The 24,767-nt window shown below is 42.4% G+C and overlaps 1 protein-coding gene across 2 annotated transcripts; it reads right to left on the bottom strand.

Moving 5' to 3' along the window:
* Positions 1 to 3,893: 3,893 nt before the first annotated feature.
* ARL5A (ADP ribosylation factor like GTPase 5A) lies at positions 3,894 to 22,034 on the bottom strand. Of its 2 annotated transcripts, none has more exons than XM_054830121.1 (6): positions 21,699 to 22,034; positions 19,544 to 19,604; positions 16,328 to 16,475; positions 15,087 to 15,170; positions 12,425 to 12,576; positions 3,894 to 11,908 (listed from the first exon to the last, which is right to left on the bottom strand). In XM_054830121.1, exons 1-6 carry the CDS (start codon positions 21,742 to 21,744, stop codon positions 11,860 to 11,862), a joined length of 540 nt encoding a protein of 179 aa, XP_054686096.1. In that variant the 5' UTR covers positions 21,745 to 22,034; the 3' UTR covers positions 3,894 to 11,859. The 2 variants fall into 2 exon arrangements, with proteins under 2 accessions (XP_054686096.1, XP_054686097.1); XM_054830122.1 differs by lacking the exon at positions 21,699 to 22,034 and adding an exon at positions 20,808 to 20,905.
* Positions 22,035 to 24,767: the final 2,733 nt, after the last annotated feature.

The raw sequence follows: 24,767 nt of genomic DNA, 5'->3' as shown, positions 1-24,767 counted from the left end.
CAGATGGCATGATTCAAAACTGCATCTCCTGTAATCTGGTCCTATTTTTCCCCCATTCTCTCCTGCGTAAGAGGGGATCTGTTCAGACAGGCTCGCACACAAGGGCGCAGAGCAACAACCTGGCAGCTCGGGAACACGCGCACTCCCTGGCAGCGCCGAGGGGGTCTGAACCCCCGGGGCCCCCGGCCAAGGCACGCCGGGCGGCTCCCGGAGTCTCGGGGTCAGCTCCCTGCTGCAACACGGCTCCACGCACAGCGGGACAAGCAGCAGCCACGAGTGACGCTGCCCCACGTCCATGGCTTCTCGGGAGTCCTCCATCCCTCACCCCCTGCCCCACATTAGTCACTGCAAACCTCACCTAAACGACAGGGCTTGTCCCAAGACTTTTTCCTTCATTCTACCAGATTCCCATGAATGTTTTATTCTGCCTAGGAACCCTGAAATGGAGAGACCTGAAGCAGATGAAGGTATTTTGCTGGGTGAAGGTAAGCCTACCTCAGGACTTTTAAAATAAAACCAAGGTTTTGCAATTTCAGACCTACACAGGATTTCCTTCCCCTCCCAATACGCCGTGCAGCTTCATGCTTTGGGTTCCTCGCTACTGGTGGCTGAATTAATGCAAGTACTCAGACCTTCTTTCTGCTGAAGTCAATGGTGATCTGATGGTGATCTGTACCATGCCAATAATTTCAGCCCATGCTCTTTACCCAGTAACCCCCCCTACATTAATTACAGCCTCTGCCAGGTCCCCAGTTTGCCACTGCTGGTTTCAGCTGTTACCATTACTCGTTGTAGGCTAATAAATAGGACATTGCCATAAAAAAAGCCACAGGTTTTCTATCCACCCAACAGTGCAGAGTCTCAGAACTTGTCTGGTCTCCTCACTGTAACTGGACTAACAGCTGTTAGATTGCGATTAGACATAAAAACATTAGGCTAACACATTCCTAGCTCCACACATGAAGTTTTTTTCTTTGTCCCAAACAAGATGCCGAGTGCAACACTACGTTGGAGTGGGGCCACTCAGCCCGGCCTCAGTTTAGCAGCAAGCCACTATCTGGACATAGACATCATCTAAAATTAACCGAAATTATACTGTATGTGAAAGCAGGCACTAGTGTCACAGGGAACACTGACCCTCCCAGCATCTCCAGCACTTTCCGTCCCACCTCCATCCTCCCTCTTCCTGCTCCTCACCACCTATTTCTACCCCTTGCCAGTGCCAAAACAAGCTGTTTGAGCTGTCTGAACACACCGATTTAGCTATAAGCTATTTAGAAGGTTACAAATAAAAGTAGTTTTGTGACAATTAGGTCCCCAAGCCCCACATGAGCATTCGTGGTGCTGCAAGGGAGGGAGAGGGGAAGGGGATTTCTTTTGGAGGCAGCACAGGCTTAAAGTGTTTGATCACCTTTGATACAGCAAAATTCTCTTTTTAAAAAAAAAAGAAAAGCTTTTAGTTTTAAGTATTTGCTAATAAAAAGGAGGATCCTGCCCCCATCTGGCCTCCCTGGAAGGAAGCAGCCCAAGGTGGAGCCAGAGCAAGAAATCCCTTGCAGCGGCTTCAAGGGAGAGCTGGGCAGGATGCGAACGCTGGCTCCCGAGCCACTCGCTGTGCTCAGAAACGGGTAATAATTCAGGTTTTGGATCAAGGTTTGACTGGCAGAAAAGTGGAGATAATTATAATCTTTCTGGAGCGGCTCCAGCCATGCAATCGTTTGTTTGTGGGGTGCAGATGGGTCCAACTGTGCCGTGCGAATGGGAATATATAGGCCTCGCCATCTGCTGCCGATGTGGGAAGGGAACCACAGTCCCCTCAGTAAATCTGTGCCCACTGCCAAAAACCAGAAAAACAATAGTTTTATTCGCTTTGCCTCTAAATCTCTACCACATCTCATATTCTGTATTACACTTCCAGGCAGAAACCGCTTTTGAAAAAAATTACTCAGCCTGCAAAGCTGAGCCGCTTCTCCCTGAGGGCCGCGAGGAGGAAGGGGGAAGAGAAACCCGTCGGTCGAAAACCAGAGGGACCTCTGGCTTTCAGAAAAACAGAAATAAGGTTTAATTTTAAATCTTGATTTAGCTGAAGCCCAGATACCCTTCAAACGCCTTCCCCTTCTCCCTGCCCCAGCCGCCTTCTGTCCTGCACCTCACGCTCCTTTGCTGGGCTCAGCATGAAAATACAGTAACTGTGACTGCTGGCCGGACGCAAAATTCCCACATAAGAATGGGATTTTCCCACCTTACCTCAGTTAAGAGCTACCTAACTTACCAATACGCACATTTTTTGCGCTACCCCAGGATTCTCCGTAAGTGTACCAGGAAAGGTAAGAATTAATGGTCTAAACACCCGGTGGAAAAATTGCTCTGCCTGGCTTCAGGCCACTCTTGTCCATAGGATGGCGAAAAGGGGCTCGAGTTTAGCTTTAAAGAATAGTCCACGCAACTGATCAAAATAGGGTTTGGCTATGGCAGTTTATCAGCACATGGGTCATTAAAGGATTCTTAGTACAAGAGATCCAGAGAGCGAGAGACTCTGGGATTCACCGACCGTGACTGGACTTGGCTTCCTGCTGCCAGAACCAGAAAAAACCCCAAGCAGATCTTGTATCAAAACTGTCCAGATCAGACTGCTTTATCTCCACCTCTTACATATATTAAAAAAGGAAAACAAAAGGGGCAACTTCAAAAATCAGTTACTCAAAACCTGCGTGTCTAGGTTTCTGTCTGCAGCAGATGAAAAGCTTCAGAGCTAGTGGCTGATGCATTTGGTGTAAAATCAGTTGGTTTAACCACTTTGTCTCCTGCATAAATAAGCACATGTTCAGCAGAGAATAGGGGTGTGGAGGAGGAAGGTACCTGGAGAGCTGAGGTCCTGTAAAAGAGGGTCTTGGTGGTCTTATCAACTCACATCGCACAGCAGGCAAATGGTTACCAATGAGAAACCTCACCCCGCGCAGTGAAAGACCCTCCAGGACCCATCAACGCACGCAGGAACCGCGCTACGGGCTCCTTCACGGCCTCTTGCACACCGCTAGCTGTGAACAAGCACAGGCACGACACAAGGATGGGTGACAACTGATTGCTTTAGTAATGCACAGCAGTTTTGATTTCTCTCGTACGCACCTGGCTGACATACCAAGAGCTGCTCTGTGGAGAGAGAAAATTCACGGTTGAAAAGTGTGCTTTGGAAAGCAGCTTTCCCTTATTCTGGTAACACGTTCTGAAGAAACTCCTCATTCTCCTCACTTTGTTTCTGGAGGCACGTTTTACAAAAGTCTGGATGAAAAAGAAGATACTGAAAGTTCATCCGAACTTTGTCCATCAAGTAAAGTTCAAGGCTTTCCTTCATTTATCAGCTAGCCTGTTCGCTGCAGCGTAAATAGTACAGCGCCTTTGGCATCTCGCAGCAAGGGATTCGATATACTGATACAAACATGCTGCTTCTAGGAACATGCTACCAACAACGGCAACCTGTACTCAAATGCGTTGTCAAATATATTTAAAGCATTAAAAAAAAAAAAAAGCACTTCTCAACCAACAAAGCAATCGGATTATTTGTTGCTTAATATGCCATATACAACTGAGTATTTTCTAAAAGCACAAGAAAATCTGTATCACAACAGTAAGGGAAGAGTTGCTGACTTGCGGCGCCTCACGTGGTGCAAACTCACCGCTCCTCGGGCCGGCATCACACCAGGATGAGACCAAACATACACCCGAGTCGCTACCCACGGGCTTCAAAACAATGCCCAGGTACTACTGCCAACAGCAGCAGCTACACTGGCAAAACATATTATGCTGAACACATTCCAAATTATTAAAACAGATATAGCACCTTGAAAAAAAAACCTTGTCAAGCTTACTCTGAAAATGATACAGTGAGTCTAAAATGAAGAAGTTATCTGGCCAACTTAATACAAACAGTTCGGTTTATTAGTTGTTTACACAGCTCTAATAGGCATCCATTAATTCATGGTTCAAAGTTATACATACAGGTAATAACGAGGTGTCTGTTAGGGTTCAACAGTACAAGGACCTCAGAAGCAAGTCTTCAACAGTACCAGCATTTATACTAAATCTTTATTTATGTACAAAAAATCTAGACAATTTTCATTGTTACTATTCCGTGATCTGCATCTCTTTGCATGACCCCAATAGTTTGCCTACATGGATATATACACGTATATATATATATTTGGAAAAAACAAACAAACCAACCCCTTCCAATTCTGAAGAATCAGAGACAAAAACCAAGACAGAACAAAAAAGTTAATAACCAGAATTAACTCTGAAGACGTTAACTATTCTGTAGTTTTGCATCTAATTAAAGAGCCATATTCAGAGAGAATAAATCAATGTAGACTGTGCAACAAAAGAGTAGCAACGCGACCTGTAATTTTCAAAGTGGTAATAGGATAAAAAAAAATACTACATTATGTTATAATTTAAAGAAAAGCAATTAAAGAGAACACAGCAGTCTTTAGCTTTCATACAGTTGAGAAAAAAAGCCAAAAAGTAACAGCCTTTTCTGTTAAAAAGTCTATTTACAGTTTCATACACCAGATGTAAATGACAAAGCCAAGGCTCGTTTCAGCAGGTCTGCTCTACTCACGGTAGATGCATCTGTTGGATGTAAAACGCTCGGAGTTTAGCAGTGGCAAACATTTTTTGTGTGTGCGCAGATAAGAAGAATAAAGGTATTTAATGTTAAAAACGTACCAGAATAAAAACCTTCAGAAATACTTATTTTGTGTGGGTTTTATGGACCAGTGTGGTGATCTACAGCCTAAGATTAGATGGCACCAAGGGGATGCGAGGCAGGCAATGGACCACGGCCCGAGGAACAAACAGTTCAGAGGAACCTTATACCACACCAGACTAAAGTAAGTATCTGATAGCTGTGTCTTTTTTTTTTTTGGTAAAAAAAAAATCAACCTATATTGAATTGGATGAAAAGAAAAACCAGAGCAGCTTTCAGAAGAGTCGTAGCAAGGTCAAGGAATAGCAGAGTTAAGAGGAAGAGAAAGAAGAGGGACGCAGCCCAAGAGCGGGCACAGCTTGGAGGGTAGCTCACCCTTCCTTTGCCCTCCAGCCAAACACGCACGGAGGAGGAGGAAGACAGTAGCGTGCAGCAAGGAGGAGCTGGAGACAAAGCCCACCCGGATGGGAAGAGCGTGTCGCAAAGGAGAAGGCCTTCACCTAGACACACAGCGAAAATCAGAGGCAGAAGGATGAGGAGTGTGGAAAAGCATTTTGCCATCGTTACACCGTCATAATAGAGGGGTGGATGCATTTACTTCTTCCTCAAAACTCACTTGACATCATCTGTGCATGCATTACTTAACAGAAAAGTTATTCTACAAGATTACCACACGGATAGAAACATTGCCCAGTTAGAAACAGAGCAACAAGTCCAAAACGAACACACATGGAGCAGGATGGTTGGGGTTGCAGAGCTGACCAGCAACGTACCTTCAGCGCAGTAACACGGTAATTTTATTTTTAACCCCGCTCTGGTTTCATCTCTTTTGCTTTCTAAGAAGTTTGCTGTAACCCCTCACCGCTCCAAGGCTGCAAATAACGGCATGCGCAACGTGAATACGCAGGAGCGGTGCACCACTGGAATTCAGCATTTTCTACAGGAAAAGAGCAGTTCACTGTTAATTTGAATTTCCATTCTGTTTCAAACCAGCCAGCACAGACTCGTTACCAAACTCGTCCCAAATGCCTATGTCCCAAAACAAACCCTGTCATCACAGACCAGCGCATTTCACCCCAATAACACCCAGACAACCCCACAAACTAGGTCAGAAATGATACCTTTGCTTGAAAAGTTTCACCACAACATGTACACACAAAAGATTTAATGCCAACACTAAAATTTTGATGAGTGCTTTCATCTTAAAATAGTAGTTTTTTCAAGAATTAGCAATTCTGAAGTTACCTATGAATGTGTACGTACGCTGGTACACAGCTCCCTCCCAACTCCAGACCAAATTTGTGTTTCACCTCTTCCAGAAGAATTAAAAAGACTGGATGAGTTCCCTTCAACTAAATGAAAATCAGATTTTAAAAGCCAGGAAAGACAGAAAGAGGTAAGGGGGAAACAATTCATGGAATGTTCTGATAAAATTTCAGGAAGAGTTACTTAATAGAATCATAAATTATTATAGTAAGTAGCTTTATAAAAAGTTTTAGCTAAATAACTTTAATAAACATGCTTAAATTTCAGACACAGAAGTGCTGAAGCCAGGAAATGCCAGCCCTCAAAAGTCCCTGTATTAATTTGAAGGAATAATTTTGGATGCACTGGAATGAAATTTTATTGCAGTATCAGTGTTAGCCACATACTTTATGCATTTCTTTCAGAAAGAAGACAAACTTTTTAGAAAGAGAAGTACAAAATACAAGCGATCAAAAGAAATATGACCCTTGGTCATATGATTAATGCGTGTACATACAGACTTTGCATTCGTAAAAACCAGACCGATAACACACTCTAACATAACCCCAGCATTAGTATGCTAATCAGAGACGTTTACACTCAAGGAGTCGCAGGGTTAGTGTTGGAGGTTAAATGACAAGCCAGTGTTTGGTGCAGCCTGAGGACAAAGCCGGTTCCTTCCGACCCTGCTCCCCACAGCGCCAGAAGGGCAGACCCGGACCTCGAGCAGCTCGTTCGGGCCAAGTGCAGGACTGCGGCTGCAGGATTAAAGGTTTTGAGAAAGAACGTAGCAAGAACAGTTGATGACATGTTGAAAACATTCAAGAAAGCATAATACAGACACAGTTACTGTTCCTCTAGCACATACTACCAATTCTTCAGGTCATTAGCCATAGGAGTGCTCAGGCTTTCCAACCTGAGGTTCTCTTTATTTTCTTTTTTGCTCTTTGAACCTCTCTGCAGGAGAACACGCCTGTCCTTGGCCACCTCTTCCACCCTCCATAGTGTTTGATGCAGGAAGTATTTGGACAAGAGTAACATTGAGCCGCTGCTTTACAATGATTTATAGCTTCTGGGTAAAGCAGCGCTTTCTATCTCAATTCAGTAGCAGCCAAGTTTTCCGAATGTACAAATAGTAAAAGCTTAAAACCCACCACCCAACCTGTGTCCTTCCTCACAAGAGATGTGGCTTAAAAGGCCAGGGGTGGTACATGACTATGAGCCTGTGGTGAATAAAGGCGGCTATTGGATGCGAAGAACATTTTCAAAACAAGTTTCTGTACAATATAAAAATTAACCAGTAAAATCCTAGTAAGGCAAGAATATAATTTCTGCTTATGATTCTAAAGCACATTGTAAAAAAGTTACAGTGGCAACCCCTTAGATTTTCTTTTTTGTACATTTAATATATTCACTGCAACAATTCTATTCAAGTCACATTTGTGTTTATAATACATATCACACCTATACGCATAGAGGTTTTTCTTTCTTAGTGCCGTTCTTCCTGACATCAAAATCATTCTTGTCCTGTAATGCTCAATGATGCGCCAAGTAAAGGCTTAATATTACATTCATTTCAATTAGCTGAAAGCTCTTTTGCTGACACAATTAGTCTGACACTTGCAAAGTTCACATTTTACTAGCCGATTAAAAAGGAACTACTTACATGAGGATGCTTACAAGGCCAAGTATTCTGAAGTTATTTAAACAGAGTTCCTTGAAAAGAATTCCAGCTAACCAATCTGATACAAGGACAAAGTTAATATTGCCTTTCTCAAAGCAAGCTGGCTATGTGATGTCTGGTACATGGGAAAGTGCTTGGAATGCAGAGGATAGAAAGGATTGTAACAAATAAATTTATCATAAATCATGTTAAAACCAGTGTGTAGGGAGGAGAAGAAACACTCATTTACACACACTTAGATGCTTTTATAGAAATATATCTATTTTAAGGAAATGGAAATTGTAGCATAGGAGGAAAAAAAAAACCCAAGAGTTAATTTTAGGCACTTGAGCTGCATAGACTGTAGAAGGCGCCCATCAGATACGATGTTTAACATTCACACATGCACACCTACACCTAGGAACACACTATATAATGCACAGGAAAACAGCTATTAAGCCTCCCTGAAAAAAAATAAAATTACAAAAATGAAACTAGGTAGATCCCTGTTCACATTTTCCAAGTTCTATATTCCACCTTTTCTCACAATTAAAAACCTGCATAATTTTCAGATCACAGAGGCAGCATATTATAGACATGATTTAGCAAGTTTATTGTCTGCTAAACCAAAATAAACATTTTAAGTATTAGCTTACTGCTATATTTTTTGCTAGTAAAACGACATTCTGCAGCATAAACTGAAATAACCATTTTTAAAGACCCCTCCCTTTTTCTGTGTAACATCCCAAGAAAGAATCTCGCGAAGAACAAAGGCAAAGTAATCTTAAGCTTTAGCTGAGAGCCAAGGCAACACAACACACAGAGGGTGAAAACACAAAAGCAATACAAATCCAGGTCATGACCCATGTTAAGACAATCACTTCCAAACAATAACCCAGTGAAGTTGAAAGCAGCATTGATACAAAGTTAACTTGCTTTGCTATGAACAGTTGTGAGAAAAATGTGGTTTGTCCTACAGGGAAAAGAAAAAACAAGCTGTAAACAAGAAGCACGTACACAAAGGGTTTGTGTGTTCAACAGTGTGTCTGCTCTTCTCCAGCTCTACTAGGTGGCTAATGGTAAAAACATTCCTAGCTTTACACAACAGGCAAGGCATGTAGAAAAGAGCTGTCACAGCCACGACACTACCATGAGGGTCTATACTTGCATATTCTTCTAATGTTCATCTCAGTAGTGTCTGAGCACACACACTTGTCCTGATGAAGGACCTTCAGGCAAACTTTCCTACGAAAGCTTCCCCTGCACCATCTGGATGACACTACTCCACTTTCGCTACACTTTGCTGCACTTAAAAGCACGATCACACCAACCACACAAGGGGAGAATTTGGAATCGCCACCTCTCTTTACAACGGGGTGACAAAGAGTTGCCCAGCTACTACAGACAAAATCCATCATCCTCATACAGACTGCAAATCCAGCGTTTAAAACGAAGGTGCATCTTCCTGTCATTCCTAAGCCCCAGTCAAGAATGGCAGGCAATGTGTAAGTAAGCATTGGCCACCACCGAATTCTAGCTACTGAAGAGCACATCTGCCCTCTAAAATACCATGGGATCACAAAACAGATAGAAAACTCATCACTATAAGTGACAGGACACACGTAGTAGTGTAGGTGGGTTAAAACTGGATTGTTCACCGTCCAACACACAGACAACAATTTAATTTTTGGATTATAAACTCTTCAGGGCACAAAAGACATTGTTTTAACAAGCAGTCTTCATGTGTGCAGTTATGCGCAGCTCCCTGCCGGGGTCTGCTGCCACTTGTGAAACAAAGATGATGTGAAACATGCAGTATCTCAAAGGCCACACAAAGTGGAAGTGGCCAGGATACCGAGAGGGAAAAAGAGTAAACGTAAGTTTACTTCTGCATAAACATAAGATGTCTGATTGCAACATAAGCCATACCTGGCAAAAACCACCACACTTTCATTATATTCCTACAAATTTAAGCAAAGGAGTAAGCAGCAAATTTCATCAAGAAGCAGGTATTAAAATACTCTCCATGATTTTTCTTTCATTAACAGGAACAACTCGTTTTCTTAGAAACAAACAAATACCCAACACACACAACCTGGGCAGATTCAGTATTTAACAATACTAAATCTAAATATTTTAAGGGGATGAAAGGGAAGACATAAGACTCAAAAACCAAACACTTTGGTTTATAAGCAAGTCTGCTTTTTCTTTTTTAAGACTAGAAAATGTACAATTCCATTTCATATGCAAGTGTGCACAGAGCTCATTTCTTGAGGATACTATCAGATAAACTGAGAAAGTCTTTGTATTAAATTGTTATTTCTTTAAACATTTATACATTTTGCAATACACCAGTTAAATACCAATAGCTATGTGCATGCACTAGAAATATATGCATGTACACATTAAAATGTTTAACAAAGACAGCAGATTCCCTAGCCCGTGAGCATCATAAAGAGATACCAAAAACATTAAAAAGTTAAATTCTTTACCTGCCTTTGTTAAATACAGACTTTTGAAATTGCCTCCCTTCTTTTCCCCACAAGTTCACACTGTGATCCCCAGTGAAGCAGGCAAATGGGAAGGCGGGTGCGCTGACTCGATTATCCCATAACTAAAGATAAGCACCTTAAGAAGTTCAAACTAACCTTTTCCTTTAAAATGTCTCTTCCATCCTCATCAGATGTAGGAGCCAAAAAAGGGAGGGACATTTTAAACAAAGTTTTATTTCATTTTACTATACTGCCCAAACATACATCTCCCACATAAAAGCCTATGATTAAGGCTACGTACACGTTCACAATACTGACGACATTTCAAGCCACCCAACTGTCATCCCACTGAAAAGCCCGCCTCCTTTACAACGGTCGTTCTGAACAACGTCCGTGTGGGACACCCACCCCACTACGTACCACAGTAAGGAGAGAGAATCACGTAGTGTTCTGAGACTTCTTTATAACTCACCCGGAGACCAGGCAAGGGAGTTTCTGTTTTCTGCCCTGGAACTTCAGTGGGAACATGATCAAGGGGTCACTTACAGCTTTTCAAGTAGTGTGGTCTGTTTTGTTCCCCGTCCCAGTTCCATCCATTGCATACAGGTATATATACATCGTACGCTACCAAAGAGAAGTGTGCCTTCCTCTGAAAAACACTTGATACGGAGTATGACTTGTTTTGCAAGATTCCAGTAGGACTTTTAAACATACTTTTATGCCTCTTCTTTGGTTAAGAAAAAAAAAAAAAAAAAAAAAAGAAAAGAAAAAAGAGATGACATTTTTCCCTTTATGACAGCTAAAGGTACTTCTACCAGACTTCAATCATAAATGAACAGTACTGCAAAAAAAGAAGAGCAGTACCACAGGACAGCATGACACGCATTTTTTGGAATCACCTAATCCATTGATGACTACAATACAAAAAATCTGTTTCATTTTAAACTCTTTGGCAAATTTTTACTGTTTGCCGACACTGCAATTTGAAGTTCAATCCATATGCCCCAATCCATTATGGCATCCTCCCTAAGTGAAAAATCATGTGAAAAGCAACAGTCTTAAGAGAGAGCTTGCTTTATAAAGTTGTGGTGAGCCAACTGTCTGATGGACACTACAGTCATACAGATAACAAAGGAAAAGAAGTTGTGACACGTTGGCGATGTCAACTATTAGTACTGCTGTCAACATACTGGTTCAGCTTTTCACACTGGTCTGAACAGATTGCAATCAACCTAAAATTGAGGTATAAATACACACAACTATGTACAGTACACATACAGGAAAATATTTTTGCATTTGTAACATCGGTAACCTTAAAAATACTGGAAAGTTGATATCTATGCCATTGATTTCTTTGCTAATTTACTGGAATAATGAAGCCAACATCTTCAATTAGAGAGGAGTACAATGGAATAGTAAAATTCAAAATTAATAGCTTCTTCCTCTCACTTCATCTTCACAATGTTCAACATTGGACTGTTCGGAGTGGCTGTATCTTGAAAAGAAGGTTGATCACAGCTTTTAAATGCATCCTCAGAGGAAAACAAACAGGAAACCAAACTGGAGCCTCAACTGCATCTTTCTTTTTGCTGAACTGTCTTAATTTATATACACGTATGTGTGTGTGCATCTATGTAGAAAATAAAGTTGAAATCAGTTCAGTATAAATACATCTAACCCATTAATTCTGCCACTGTGAAGGTAATCATGGGTACAGCTCTTTTTAAGCAGTGTCTGTGCAAAAAGGTCATTAAAAATCATCTGATCTTAAGTCTTGACATCATCCATTCGAGTCCTTGGCACAGTCTGTAAACAAAAGAGATAATTTTTAAGGAATACAAGCACTTCTTGGGATAATTAAAAAATAATTCCATGGCACCAATTAAAATTCTTCCTAAGAACTCTGTAATTCTGACCGAAGGAATAATTTCCAGACACAATTCCCTCTGAGCTCACTATTTCCTAGATCTTATTATGCAATCTATGGGTGAGAGATTTCAGATCCCAGCACTTCAAGACATACACTGAAGTTATCTCTAATCATGATTATTCTTAATAAACCAGAACAGATTTCAGGTTGCTCCCGCTCTCATTAGGCCCAAATCATATAAAGTTTTATCGCTGTGAAGTGAGACTGTGAATTTGATGTGAAAGTTGGTTTTCAGATCACACTCATCCTAAGTCAGTATGTTCTGAGCCCAAAAATCTTTTAAGTGTAAGATTATTATTGACAGGGCAGGAATGTGTGTTAAAACCAAACACCACAATAAAAATACCAAAGTAATTTAAGATTCCCCTCCTACAGACAAGGATAACTCTTACCCCTCTCCAGTTAGAGCACAGCATGCCTGAATGTGCCACTGGTGATCCTTAATTGAAGTCAGTTTCAGAAACTGAGATATTTCAGCTACTGTCATACACTCTTTAACATCTTGCTTGTTAGCAAAGATCAGCAAACCTGCTTTTTTCAAGTCCTAGGGAGAAAGAAGTAAAAAGGAGATGACTACCAATCAGCCCTCGCAGGCAAAAGATGCAATACCAAAGTAGAGAACCTTGAGTCCTAGCAAAAAAACCCTAAACTATAAAACACTACAGGCTGATTGACACGTAACTCCAGAAAAATCTTTTGATCCAGCAGACCAAACGTCCTATTTTTGCCTAGGATGATCTGTAAAACTACGTACAATATTTTGTCATGTCCATGAGGATCAGAGGCATCCTATATCTGTGTGTGTGTGCAGCTGCAATACATCCACACACCTCTTTAACCCTGACCTCGCAGGTAATTTCTGCCTCTGTATCCAAACCAGCCACTGCATTCTCCTGAGCCTGGCTTTTGCATACACACACCACGCTTTTATGTATCACCACACTGTTAAGATTGATTTCAGTACCAAATCAGTAGACTCTGCAGCAGTTCTTACACAGGGCAAGAGCGGGTTATGCTCTGCCTGTGCAGCAGCAGCCCCCTGCAAGGGGAATCCCACCCATTAAGAAGCACTAAGACTGCAACTGACAGTGTAAAACAAGCTGCAGTAATATTTAGAGGATACACAAAATTTGTAGAAAATCATGACTCGCACTGTTTTAGACTCAAAGGATGGATGTCTATATGAACAAGCGCAAGGCAATAAACTTCTTTATAAGGCCCATGCAATATTTAAAACATCAGTACTAACAAATTAGAAAACAGTGACTCTCGGGACAAGCTCATTTCATCTCAAGCTGCCTGGAATTACACTAGTACAGGTGTGCATTATTGAAATCTGTCCCTCTGAAAGTAAAAAGGTCTTCCCAGGAAGCCAAGATAACTCATTCACTTAAATGCCTATCAGGCACACTAATTTTTACAAGCAATAAAATTAATTTCCAAATGATCTAGTGGTCCAGAAAATAGTTGGAACTGACCTAGGCAACTCAATTTTGCCTTAACAAAATTTCAATTCAGCTGGTTATCAGAAATAAAAGATTTTGAAGGACTGCACGGAAAAGCTATTCTAAGTAAATACTTGACTTTCATTTCAGCTTATATGTATTGTTGTTCTCTTCAAACATTAGTGCATCTGGAGAGTTAGCAGAATAAACCGAAAATATCCTGTTGTAAAACAGTGGGCACATTTACAGTTAGATGGGTGCTTTCGGAACACAGAAATGGTCTCCCAACACAAAGCAAGGGCATTTGTGCTGCCTGGAGTTCCAGACTTCCCTCATTTCAGATTCAGTTTGTTAACAACTTCTGCATTTTCCTTCATAGATTATGAAACAGAAGATGCAGATTTTGTTTAGCGACTGCAACAGACCGAAGAGTACATCTCTGAAATTCTAATGAAGACAGCAGCAGGCCCTCCCATGCCACATTTAACACTCCACCACAACCAAGAAAGCCAGATCTACTTTATTAGACTTCATTTTATTAGAGCAAACACAATTTTAATTCAACTACCAAAACTTAGAAATTCAAGACACTAGGCAAAGCACTTGTTTTTTCTCAAATGCTTTAGATTACCAGGATCGGTTAAAGGAAATACATAGGCAGTCTTTGCCTTTCCTGCAGTCATCTACTAAACAGTGGCTATATTTTAAATATAGATGTAATATTTTTGGGATATAATGCTATCAATTTTATGCACATCTTTGTATTCTGACACTTAACTTTGGAAGCTCAGCGTCATCTCATACAAACTGATGCAGTTTGCATTAAACTTGTCTTATGAGTCCTGGCAGTAGCCAGGCTTATATAAACCCATCTTCAGTAAAAACCAGGGCTCTGGTCCTGCTGCACTGCTTGGGTAGGTTGAAGTCTCTGGGACACTCAGGTCATGCCATAGGTACTCCTTGGCTTACACGTCAGTCCAGTAGTTACGAATCAGACCCAGAGAGCTCAATTTCAGACCTGACAAAGGGCTCTATTTTAAAGAGGGTCTTTACAAATTAGCAAATTATGTTCTCATTCTGTAATTCCACGTACACATAGAATGACATCTACCACAGCCACAGGCAGTCCGTTTCTTCAGTTTTATAGCTGGCTGCTGTAAAACAGACTATTAGGGCTCTATCTGTTTCACTGTGAAAACAGAAAACATCCAGCAACCACGAAGCTATCAAAAACAGTAATTAAGTTGTTGGAGGAAACAATGTTTTTTTAAAACCAACTCAGAAGTTGAAAAGCTGCTTTTGTGGGAGTTCTTTTCAGTAATTTGGTATTAATTTACAGCTTTATTGGGAGCTTCACAAAAGACAGAGCCTCTAGCAGGAACAAGACAGCTCTGATACAGTACTACCTGCAGCTGGGAGAACGTGACTGTGAGTATTTGCCTTGGGCTTCACTAGAGAGGCCTCTCTCCATTCTGGTCTGTCTCCAGCTAGCACGCATAAGCGAGAGCTTTCACAGATAGCAGCACACAGATCTGCTTCCCTTAACATGTATCATCCAGATCTTACCCACAATAAATATTAAAACAAAGAAAACACAGGGTCTACTCACCTCATGTGCTAGCATTTTATACAGTTCTTCCTTTGTCACAGAAATTCGCTCTCTGTCTGTGCTGTCCACAACAACTATCACAAACTTAAAAAGTGAAAAGGTATTAGTCAGAGAACAAAAATCTATCCTTCTGGCCACACACTTGTCAGCAGAACAGATTACTCTTCCCATCAGATTATCCAGACAGTCAGCTGGATTATCAGGTATCACTGTATTCCAGAAACACTTCTCCCAGCCAGAGCGTGATTACCCACAGCACTGGTATTGTTTACAACTTACGCTGTGGTTTGTATACAAAGGTAGCTCTGACACATCTTTTGACTTTCTGTTTTCCAGTTTCAAGTGGAAAAATTTATATTGAAAACAAGTGTTCCTCCGTAATCCCAGATCTGGTTTTGTGCTTAGCATAAGGAAGGTAGCACACAGATCCCTAGAATAATTTGTTGCAGCCATAAACAGGTAAGTTGTATCAGCTTTCTTCCTCTACTTCAACTACTAACATGCAAGTAGCTATTTGCAAGGGATTTAAAAATCCCATAAACTCCATACTTGAAGAGCACATGTGCAACTATTCATCATAGCATCTTATAGTTAAGCACAAGAAAAGAAAGTTGTTTATTATAAAAATTAACTTCTTTTTTTTAAGCCACAATTGATAACACATAGGAAACACTGACTTAATCATTATTTTAATCAAGGTCAGTATATGTGCTGCAACTTCATTGCTAAAGAGTTCTTAAAGTTCTTGGGGGTGCTTAAGTAAATTGATCACGGGAGCTTACAAGACAGAGTGCCCCCAGCCTTGGAGGAAATCTTTTGGGCTTTTCAGTCTTAGCTCTGGAGGGGTGATGCAGGTTTTGGAGTACCTGCTGCAGAGACAGAGCAGTCACGGTCCACAAGAGGCGACCTGTAACACGGGGATCTGCCATACCAAGACAAACTGAGCACCTGCCCTAAGGCCGCAGATCCTCAGAACCAGAAGCCTTACAAGCAAGTTGGTTTTAATTGCAACTCCATATTAAGTATCTTACGTAAGAAACACAAAAGCAAGTCATACAACAGCTTGCTAAGGAAGAGACTTCAAAAATCAAACCAGGAGCCCCCTGAAGTAGCTATGGTAACATTCAAAGCACAGTTAAAGCAGCCCCCTGGAAGCGTGCCTGGTACAGATCTCAGGTACGCTGCGCTCCCTTTGCCAGCAACCGTTACGCTAAGGCCTCCAGCAAGGCGCTCATCCTCACCTCAGTGTTTGTATAGTAGGTGTTCCACGAAGACCGGAGAGACTCCTGCCCTCCGATATCCCACATCAGAAAGCGCGTGTTGTTAACCACTATCTCTTCCACGTTACTCCCTATGGTGGGTGAGGTATGCACCACTTCATTCATGGAACTGCAGAGCAATGAGAGCGACTCAGTGAGAAACTGCAAAAATGGGCAAGTTACCTGCATTACTGAGCATCTTAGGACTCCAAATGGACCTACTTTCATAAAAACTAAAGTTGATGGTTATTCTGAGATAAAAAGCTTAGTGGAAGAATTATAGCAAACACTCCTTGTGCAGCAGAGACAAGGTTTGATGGTGGAAGGTGAATAAAAATAAAAATGAAAAATAAAAACAGCAACGAAAAGGACTCAGTGAACTATATAATAATCTTATTATAGAGCTGAGAGAGCATTCACGAACAAAACTATATTATGATTAAATAAATGATAAAGCTGAAAGAATATTTGCTTCAGAAGCTGTTTTAAGCAGTCAGCTTTTCTTTTTCCAGGCTGATTTTGGCACATACGGCAGAGAGCAGTTGTTTTGCTTCAAGACTGTGGTTAAGCCACAAGATTTCCAAGGTTGCAGAAAAACAACTCATCATCCAGCTCCACCAAGCGTACTACATCTCGCTCTTGTTCCAGTATAGGCCATTAAGAGTGTACTTTCTTTATAAATTCAATTTCTTTATGTCCAAACTTTCTTCTCTCTCAGCATAGTCCAACAACTACTTTTTGGAGACAAATGCAGATATTAAATATTTCGAAAATACTGATATGCTTTAGAGATACTGAGTGCAACTTTGTCCTGAAGACAACCAGTTTCTCATCAATAGCGATAACCAAATGTGTACTCCGGATACTCCTAAAGTTCAAATTATTTAAACTTTACTGTATGGGATAAGCAACAAAATTAAAAGCAGCTTCAAGGAAAACATCAACCATTCTCAGAGAACTCAATTATTTTTTCTTCTGATAATCTTGATATATTTTTTCATTTTATACAAAAATTTTTTGAAGTCTTAGCAGAACTTTTAGTTACATGACAGCAATTTGAGACTTGTAACAATGCTGGAATCTGTGTTGAAAAGGATACAGAGAATTGAGGAGATAAAGGATGGTCCAGTAGCCTGAAAAGGAATCCCAGTTACCCAGTGTCTTAGCAGCATATAACAAGAAACCTTCTCACCACACACATTCGAGGGAGGCTATATAAGGGAAAGAGAAGGATTAGAAGAACGAACCATAAAATCAAATTAAGGATAACAATGATATAAGATGATGCCTGTTGCTGATTTCATATTTAAAAACTTGGTTTTAGTAGAGTTCTTTTAATGCTTGGATGAGACATATCGTGAATCCTCCTTTCCTCGGCTGAACTTGCAGCCTTTCACACTCAAGCTGTTGGCATCTCACAGTTTGTGATACAATGGGTAGATTTTTCCCTCCTCCCCACTGAAACAAGGTGAGCGTGAAGCTTAATGGCATTTCAAGACACCTGATCACAAAATCCTATTGCTGCCTGAGGGGAGGACGGAGATCTGAGTACGAGAGTGGGAAGAAATGAAGCGTCTGTGGAACTGCTGCGATCTGTTAGAAGAATCACTGCTCCAATGTCTGCTGTGACCTTCCACAACATGACAGTAACAGCCAGTGCACTAAACAACACTAGTTGTCCTGCTAGTTATCTCTTCTCATCTCTTATGAAAAGAGTTAAACATATTAATTCACGCTCAGAACACTTATGTGCCACAAAGAAACGGTAAGAGAAAAAAATGGGATATGCAAAGATGGAGGTAGCCTTTAAGGAGGAGTGGAGCAGGAGGAAGAGAGGACAGTATGCCGCATACAGAGCTCTGTCAAAGCAGCAAAGAGGGGAAGGGGAATACAAGAAGAGAGAAGGGGAAGTCCTGTGGAGCTAAAAAGGGCATAAAGGAAAAGGAGGCATATAGAGATGCACTGTACAAACGGAAAAAGAAAACAGAAAGAAGAAGATGAGAAGAATCATGGGACATTTGTGGAGGAAGTGGAAAGACACAAGCAGCATTAAAATGCACCGAGGACAGCCCTCAGCTGCAGCAGTTACTAGTCTTAAAAATATTCTTCATTCTATTTATGCTTTTTAAAATCTCTCACTCCCGATTTAAATAACAACCACCTTCATCTTTTCACTTTCTCTGCAGAGTGTGCTAGGGCATAAATGGCTGGAAATGGTGCATGAGTTTCACGTTTCAGGAAGGCAAAGGCAGATCATAACTTGACAAAACCCAAACACTTCAAGAAAGCATAATTTTAAGTGTAGGATTGGACCAGTATGGCCTTATCACTTAACAGGAATTATTTCTGATACCGACTCAGGAACACTTTCTAATACCAGACTACTTCACGTGAGAAATTGCAAATCTGTTTCTATTATAAACAGACCTTGAGTCGCCTGTCCCACCAAGAAGCTTCTGAGTCTGTGGACAAATTTGCACCCTTTTATCAAAATGCAGTTGAGGACCAGAGATACAAAGCTCATACAAGTTTCATGGAAACCAGTAGCAAGGTTAACACAAGACAAACACAAGTCAATGCCACGATTAAGGGCAGAAGCTGCACGACAGCTATCAGTGCTGGTGGCTCAAATAAAGCCCAGGCCAGGCAGCACGGGCTGCCGCCAGCCGCAGAGCTATGCTGTCCCGGGTTAAGCCAGCGCTCAGCCTTCCTTCTTCATCCCCTACTGCAAACGACACCAAAGTATGCCTTGGTACGCAGGACACAAGTCATGGCAGGGAGAGGTCAGGCTTCGCTGCTTTGCTACTCATGGGGAAAGGTGTTTAGTATTTATATGCTGCAGCACAGGTTAGTTTAGCAGCACTGTCTGGTAGCTAACCCTCAATATCATCATATTTGATGGAGTTGGCAGACAGCCTAAACGGTGACACCAAAGGCAGTTGTGATTAACTGGTAACAGCAAAGTAATCTGATAAACAAAAGCTCTGAACAAAACCTTATTCATATACCAGGCAAAATACAGACCTTTCCAAACTCTAAACACACGTGTTGACCCACTGCCACCTACACTGTTCAGAAATCTTCAGCTGAATGCTCTCACAGTGAAAACTAACAGGGAAAGCAGCGACAACAAGTCAGAGTAATATATACAGTGCACACATTAAAATACATGAAACGTCAGCTGCAATTCATACTTACAATTGATAAAGAATGGTTGTTTTTCCTGCATTATCCAGACCAACAATGATTACTTTGTGCTCTGAAATAAAAATATCACTAGTAAGTCACACAGTTAACTTTGCTATCACGATAACAACTGTGTTATGAAACAAGGTTAGTGTTGCATTTTTGACTGATTTCCTAAACAAACACTGCCAAACTTCAGGTGCCACATTTCATGAGCCATACCTAAAAGTTCGTTTGTCCGTGGGAGGTGTACAAACCCGTGTACTGCTCTGAGCAGGTAAGTGACTGTCAATTTTTCCCCCCGTCTGCACATCTACAGGAACAATTTCTGAGAGATTACATGCGGGTTTTTTCCTTCTCTTAACCTGCTAGAGTAATCTCACGCTGGAATCCTTTCCCAAGCTTCTACACATTTTTGTAGATTGTAACAGACTGTTCTCTATTCCCCCCAACTACAGTAGTTCTCCAGAACACATGCTTACAGATGTTAAACGTTCATTTCCAAGTACTTTTATCATGGCCCGCAACATCTTAATCTCTTTTTGCAAAGAGTTGTTAAAACCCACAACGACACTGATTTGCACTGTAAGCAGTGTGATCCACCTGCCTCCCTCAGCGCCCTCTTTTCTTTCAGCAGGTTTAGAACCTGGAGGACAGATCTGCCTACGAATATTTCACAGTGCGCATTCACCCAATTTAGTTCTAGATGAACCAACGAGTAGTACACAAAACTACTCTGACACATATGCGAACACATTTTGGAGCTCAATGCCAGAATCAATTATTGTTTCTATTTAGCACCTTCTTTCCCATACATCACAAAACTGAATTTGAATTCTACAGCTGGTGGTGTGAAGCATATTCAAATTTATGATTTCCAGGACAAGCGAGCACTGCCTGCTCTCAGCTACATTACACGACTTTTACTTGCACAAATAACCTTGGCTTCAACAGGACTGTTCATGCAAGTAAAAGCTTTGTGAGAAGGGGCTTTCTTCCCCCCCCCTCAGTGGTCCACAAGGGCAACAAAAAGCCATTATAAGTCTGCCCAAGCTTCAGACAACCGGAGATCAATTCCTTCTGTTTGCAAAGTACACTCATTGATTTATCACAGAGGAGAGAGGGAGGGGAATAGGGGTCAGGTAAGTGAGGTTTCTCAGTTTTGATTTTACCAATATTGTGTGGTTTTGCAGAGTTGTCTTATATACCATCAAATTTAAATTCCGGTTTTAATAACTTTGCATAACTGCACAATATTGTAAAAATAGCTGCTTACCTGACCCCACATAACTAGGAACTTTTGTGTCGGGTGTGGTGTTGCCAGCATAGTGGATGTTAGGAAATCTGTTGGAACAGAAGATCTGAGGTGGGGCTGGACGCTACAAGACAAAAATATTTTGTTGTATTTGCACTAAGTGTTAATGGGCATATAATCGGGACACTTAACATGCATGTGTAAGCGTATTTAAGTTCACTCAAAATCAAATTTAAAAGACTTTATAAACCCGGATGAGAGCATCAGCATGTGTTTTATAGTTAAAGTTACAACTCTCATTAAAATCTACTGTAAGGAGACAGGAGTGACAAATCTGAAGTTATTTATAACGTTTACTCCGTAAATGAGCAACTTTGCCAGATAGCGAGGTTTATCACTTAAAACCCGTAATAAAGCATACTCTGCAGATGACCAGATGAAACTACACACTACAATGCAACACAGCTCTATTCTTTCCACACGCGTTAATAATTTAACATCCACCTTTCAGGAAATGAGCTTCCCAATGACTTAGGAGGAGAAAAAAAAAGGTTAAACACACACCCCACACACACTCACTCACTCACACACACACACACACACAACTTTCCCGGCCGCAGCTCGTCCTCCCGGGCAACCCCCCCCTCCCCTGCCAGGGCTGCTGGACCCGCCGCCACCTCGCCCTTTAGCCCCGGTGGCCGAAACCGTGCCGGTTTACAAGGGCGGACACCCACCCCTACCCAGCCCGGACCCACCAAGCCCTCTCGCCGTCCCCAAAGCGGTTTCACAAGCGGCGAGGAACCGCCGCCTCACCCCACCGGCGATCGCCCTCAGGCCCCGGCCGGGCACCTGCGCGCCCTGACATGTCCAAGGGCCACCGCTTCTACCTCCCTTCCGCCCCCTTGCCCTCACCCTGATGGTTGAACAGCCTCCATATCCTGGTGAAGAGGATCCCCATCCTCAGCCGGGGCAGCTCCGGGCCTCGCCGGCTCCTCAGCGCCTACTGCGGGGTTATCCCGCTCCGGGACCGCGGGCGGCTCAGGGCCCGGCCCAGCGCCCGGTTTGCCGACGGAAAGGCGGGCTAGGGCCTCGCCGGGCCTGTTCACGTTCGGACATCGCCGCCACCGACCCCTCTCTCTTTCCCCTCACCGCCTAGCCCGGGTCGGCCGCGGAGGAACGGAGAAGAGAAACGCTCCGCACTCTGTCCAACGACCCCGCGGCCACCGTAGAGACGGGGGAGGCGGGGGCGGACGCGTCGCTGTGACGTGAAGAGGCGGGAGCGTCGCGGCGGCCGCCATTACGCGACTCCGCCTCAGGCGAGCCGGCGGGGCGAGCCCGGCTTCGACCGCGGAAGCCGCTCGCGTTTATGTCTTCCCGCCCAAGGCCGGGTTTCTTGAAAGTCGCCCCTCAGCAACTGCATTTCACCTCATGATTATTATTCAAACCTCAGGGATTTTTTTTAAAAAACAGGTAATAAATAGGCCATACGCACCTCTGTGTGACAGGCCAGAGACAAGATGCGGGTTGTTTTCCCTCATTTGCATTTTTCCTGACCAAAATGCTGCTTTATTTCACAGAGAAACACTGTTGTTAGCGGCAAAATGTCTAGCAGGGCTAATGCTTGGCAACACTGACGTTTCAGCCTTAAGGCTCTTACTAACAGCTGTACAAACGCTTAATTTTACATGACTCTCATATTTTGTCTTTTAGTGACACCAGTGGTGGATGTGAATTTAAGCAATGGGTATTTTCAGCGCTGGGATTTGTAACTTAAAGAGTATTCTGGAGCTGCGAGTAGGTTGCACAACTGTTGGACATGTCTTCATTTTAACCACCCCTGGTGGGCACTGTAAAGAAAACCCACACCCGCAGTTCTCTGAAAAACTAAATTTAACTTTGGGAGAGACAGTCTGAAAGAGTGAAGCTGGTGGAAAGTCTGGGGTTTTAAGTTCAAAAGGCATCTCCTTGGAAAATGGAGAGTTTGCAGGCTTTGCTTACCACCACAGCAGCCCGGTGGAGTTCCTTTTCACTGAAAGCTTGGCCGGTGGCAGCTGAGCTAGCCTTGGAGTCAAACTCCATCCCCACGTAGGATGAAGAAGCCTCCATCTTGAGATGGAGAAGCTCCTCATGGGGTGGTATGCCTTACTTGGGGCCGAGAAGCCTCTCTGGCCTTAATGTCTTAAGTCTCATGGACATGCCCGTGTTCCTCAGAACTGTCAGTACGACATCATATAGCTTTCTGTTGTTGATAGTACATGTTACTGGCTTTCCTCATTCCATATTGTCCTCTCACCTGCGTCATGGCCTCCCTTTATCCTGTCCTCTGGCTCTGTTTTTCACTTAGCAGGCTGGCACACCTACGCACTCAGTCCCACCTCCAGCATGCCTTTATTTCAGAGCTTTTTGCTTCTTTCCTTCTAGCAGTTTTATTCTGACAGTGGCTTCCTGCTTTTATTTTCCCTGCTGCAATATCTGCCCATAGTCGAAGCAGCAAGGCCAGTAGTAATCTCTTAGTTTCCATCTGTGTCTGCAGGGTTTTATGCTTTCTGTTGTGGTAAAGGGGAATATATGGTGCTTAATGGTTGAAGAAAATAAATAACCTGATAATAAACCGGTATGTCACAATTTTAATAGAAAATAAATCGTGCACTGCACTAGTAACAGATCTGTAGTCATCCAGGTTTAAAATAACTAGACAGAACGTGTTACTGTCCATGGTGTTCATGCTTTACACCTTTTTTACAGTAGCAATGCAATACCAGCTACCTAATATGGCAGGGAAAGCACAGTTAGCCCAGACACCTTCTGGCTAGTCTGTGAAACCTTCCTTTGCTACACAGCAAAAAAACCCCACGTCTCTCTTACTATGAAGGCTGTTTACCCTTTATGGGTTTGGTCCGCTGTTTTAGAATTCTAATGTTAATTTTTAACCTCAAACATGACAATCGGCATGACTTTGGAAAAGCAGCGGTGCTTTATCATCCACAGTATTATCCATACTGTTCAACTGCTGGAGTTACCAAGATTGGTATATTCCTCCTAGGACAAGCGAGGAAGTCTGCTAGCTGAGTGCGGTGGTGTTGGAGAAGCAATTGGGGAAGGCGAAAGCGAAATCAAGGTTTACAGCAGGACCTGTCCATCCCCGTGCTAGGGCTGCAGTCACTAGCATGGCAAGTGACCGGCAGGTAAATGAAGCAGCTCCTCCACTGTGATACACTTCCCACAAGTTCAGCATCCAGCCTGTAATGGAATTATTCATTAACTGACAATTCCCCTTTCTGCTGCACCCCAGCTGAGAATTTCAGATGCGTACGATTCATTTCTGTTCTCAGTCCTGGTGTAAACACAGAGTGAGCCTGAAACCCATGGGCTCATTCCAGGGTTAGGTAGGTTGCGCAACCACGTCAGAGGGTAGCAAAATTCAATTAAACCATTCAGTTTGGTTCTTTAATAGAAAAGCATTGGGGTTTTCCCCCCTCTGTGTAGGCTTTTTTTGTTTTGTTTGGGTTTTTTTGTTTTGTTTTGTTAGACTTTGTCACTTACTGAAGCAACTTTTAAAAATCTGCAGCCAGCACTTGGTGGAGCCACATCGGAGCATGCTGGACAGTACATTCACTGCTGCCAGCACCCCTTGGTCCTGCCACATAACACCCCTGACTACCAACGGCTCACCTGTACCCAACAGCTGCAAAAAAGGAGTGACATTTTTACAAGATGAATGAATAGGTGGTGTATTTTAGGACCAGGAAGCTATTGTTAAGATTTAATCTCTAGCTTCCCTCTGTTAATTAAATTACCATTTGAGATGTTTGTATGGCAGCCTGGTTTAACCTGTATTGTACTGCTGCTTTTTTACCTTCTAACGTTGGGCGTGCTGTTGCTGGTGGAAGCTTTCTAAGAAGCACTCATATTGGCATAGCTGACCGTGAATAGTTACACAATTTCCTCCTGGAAATTTGAAAAGCCTTTTCCAGATTGTGT

This window comes from Grus americana, chromosome 6, assembly GCF_028858705.1.
Source record: "Grus americana isolate bGruAme1 chromosome 6, bGruAme1.mat, whole genome shotgun sequence".
NCBI lineage: Eukaryota > Metazoa > Chordata > Aves > Gruiformes > Gruidae > Grus > Grus americana.
Note: the sequence above shows the minus strand (reverse complement) of the source record. Positions and strands in the feature narration are given on the sequence as shown.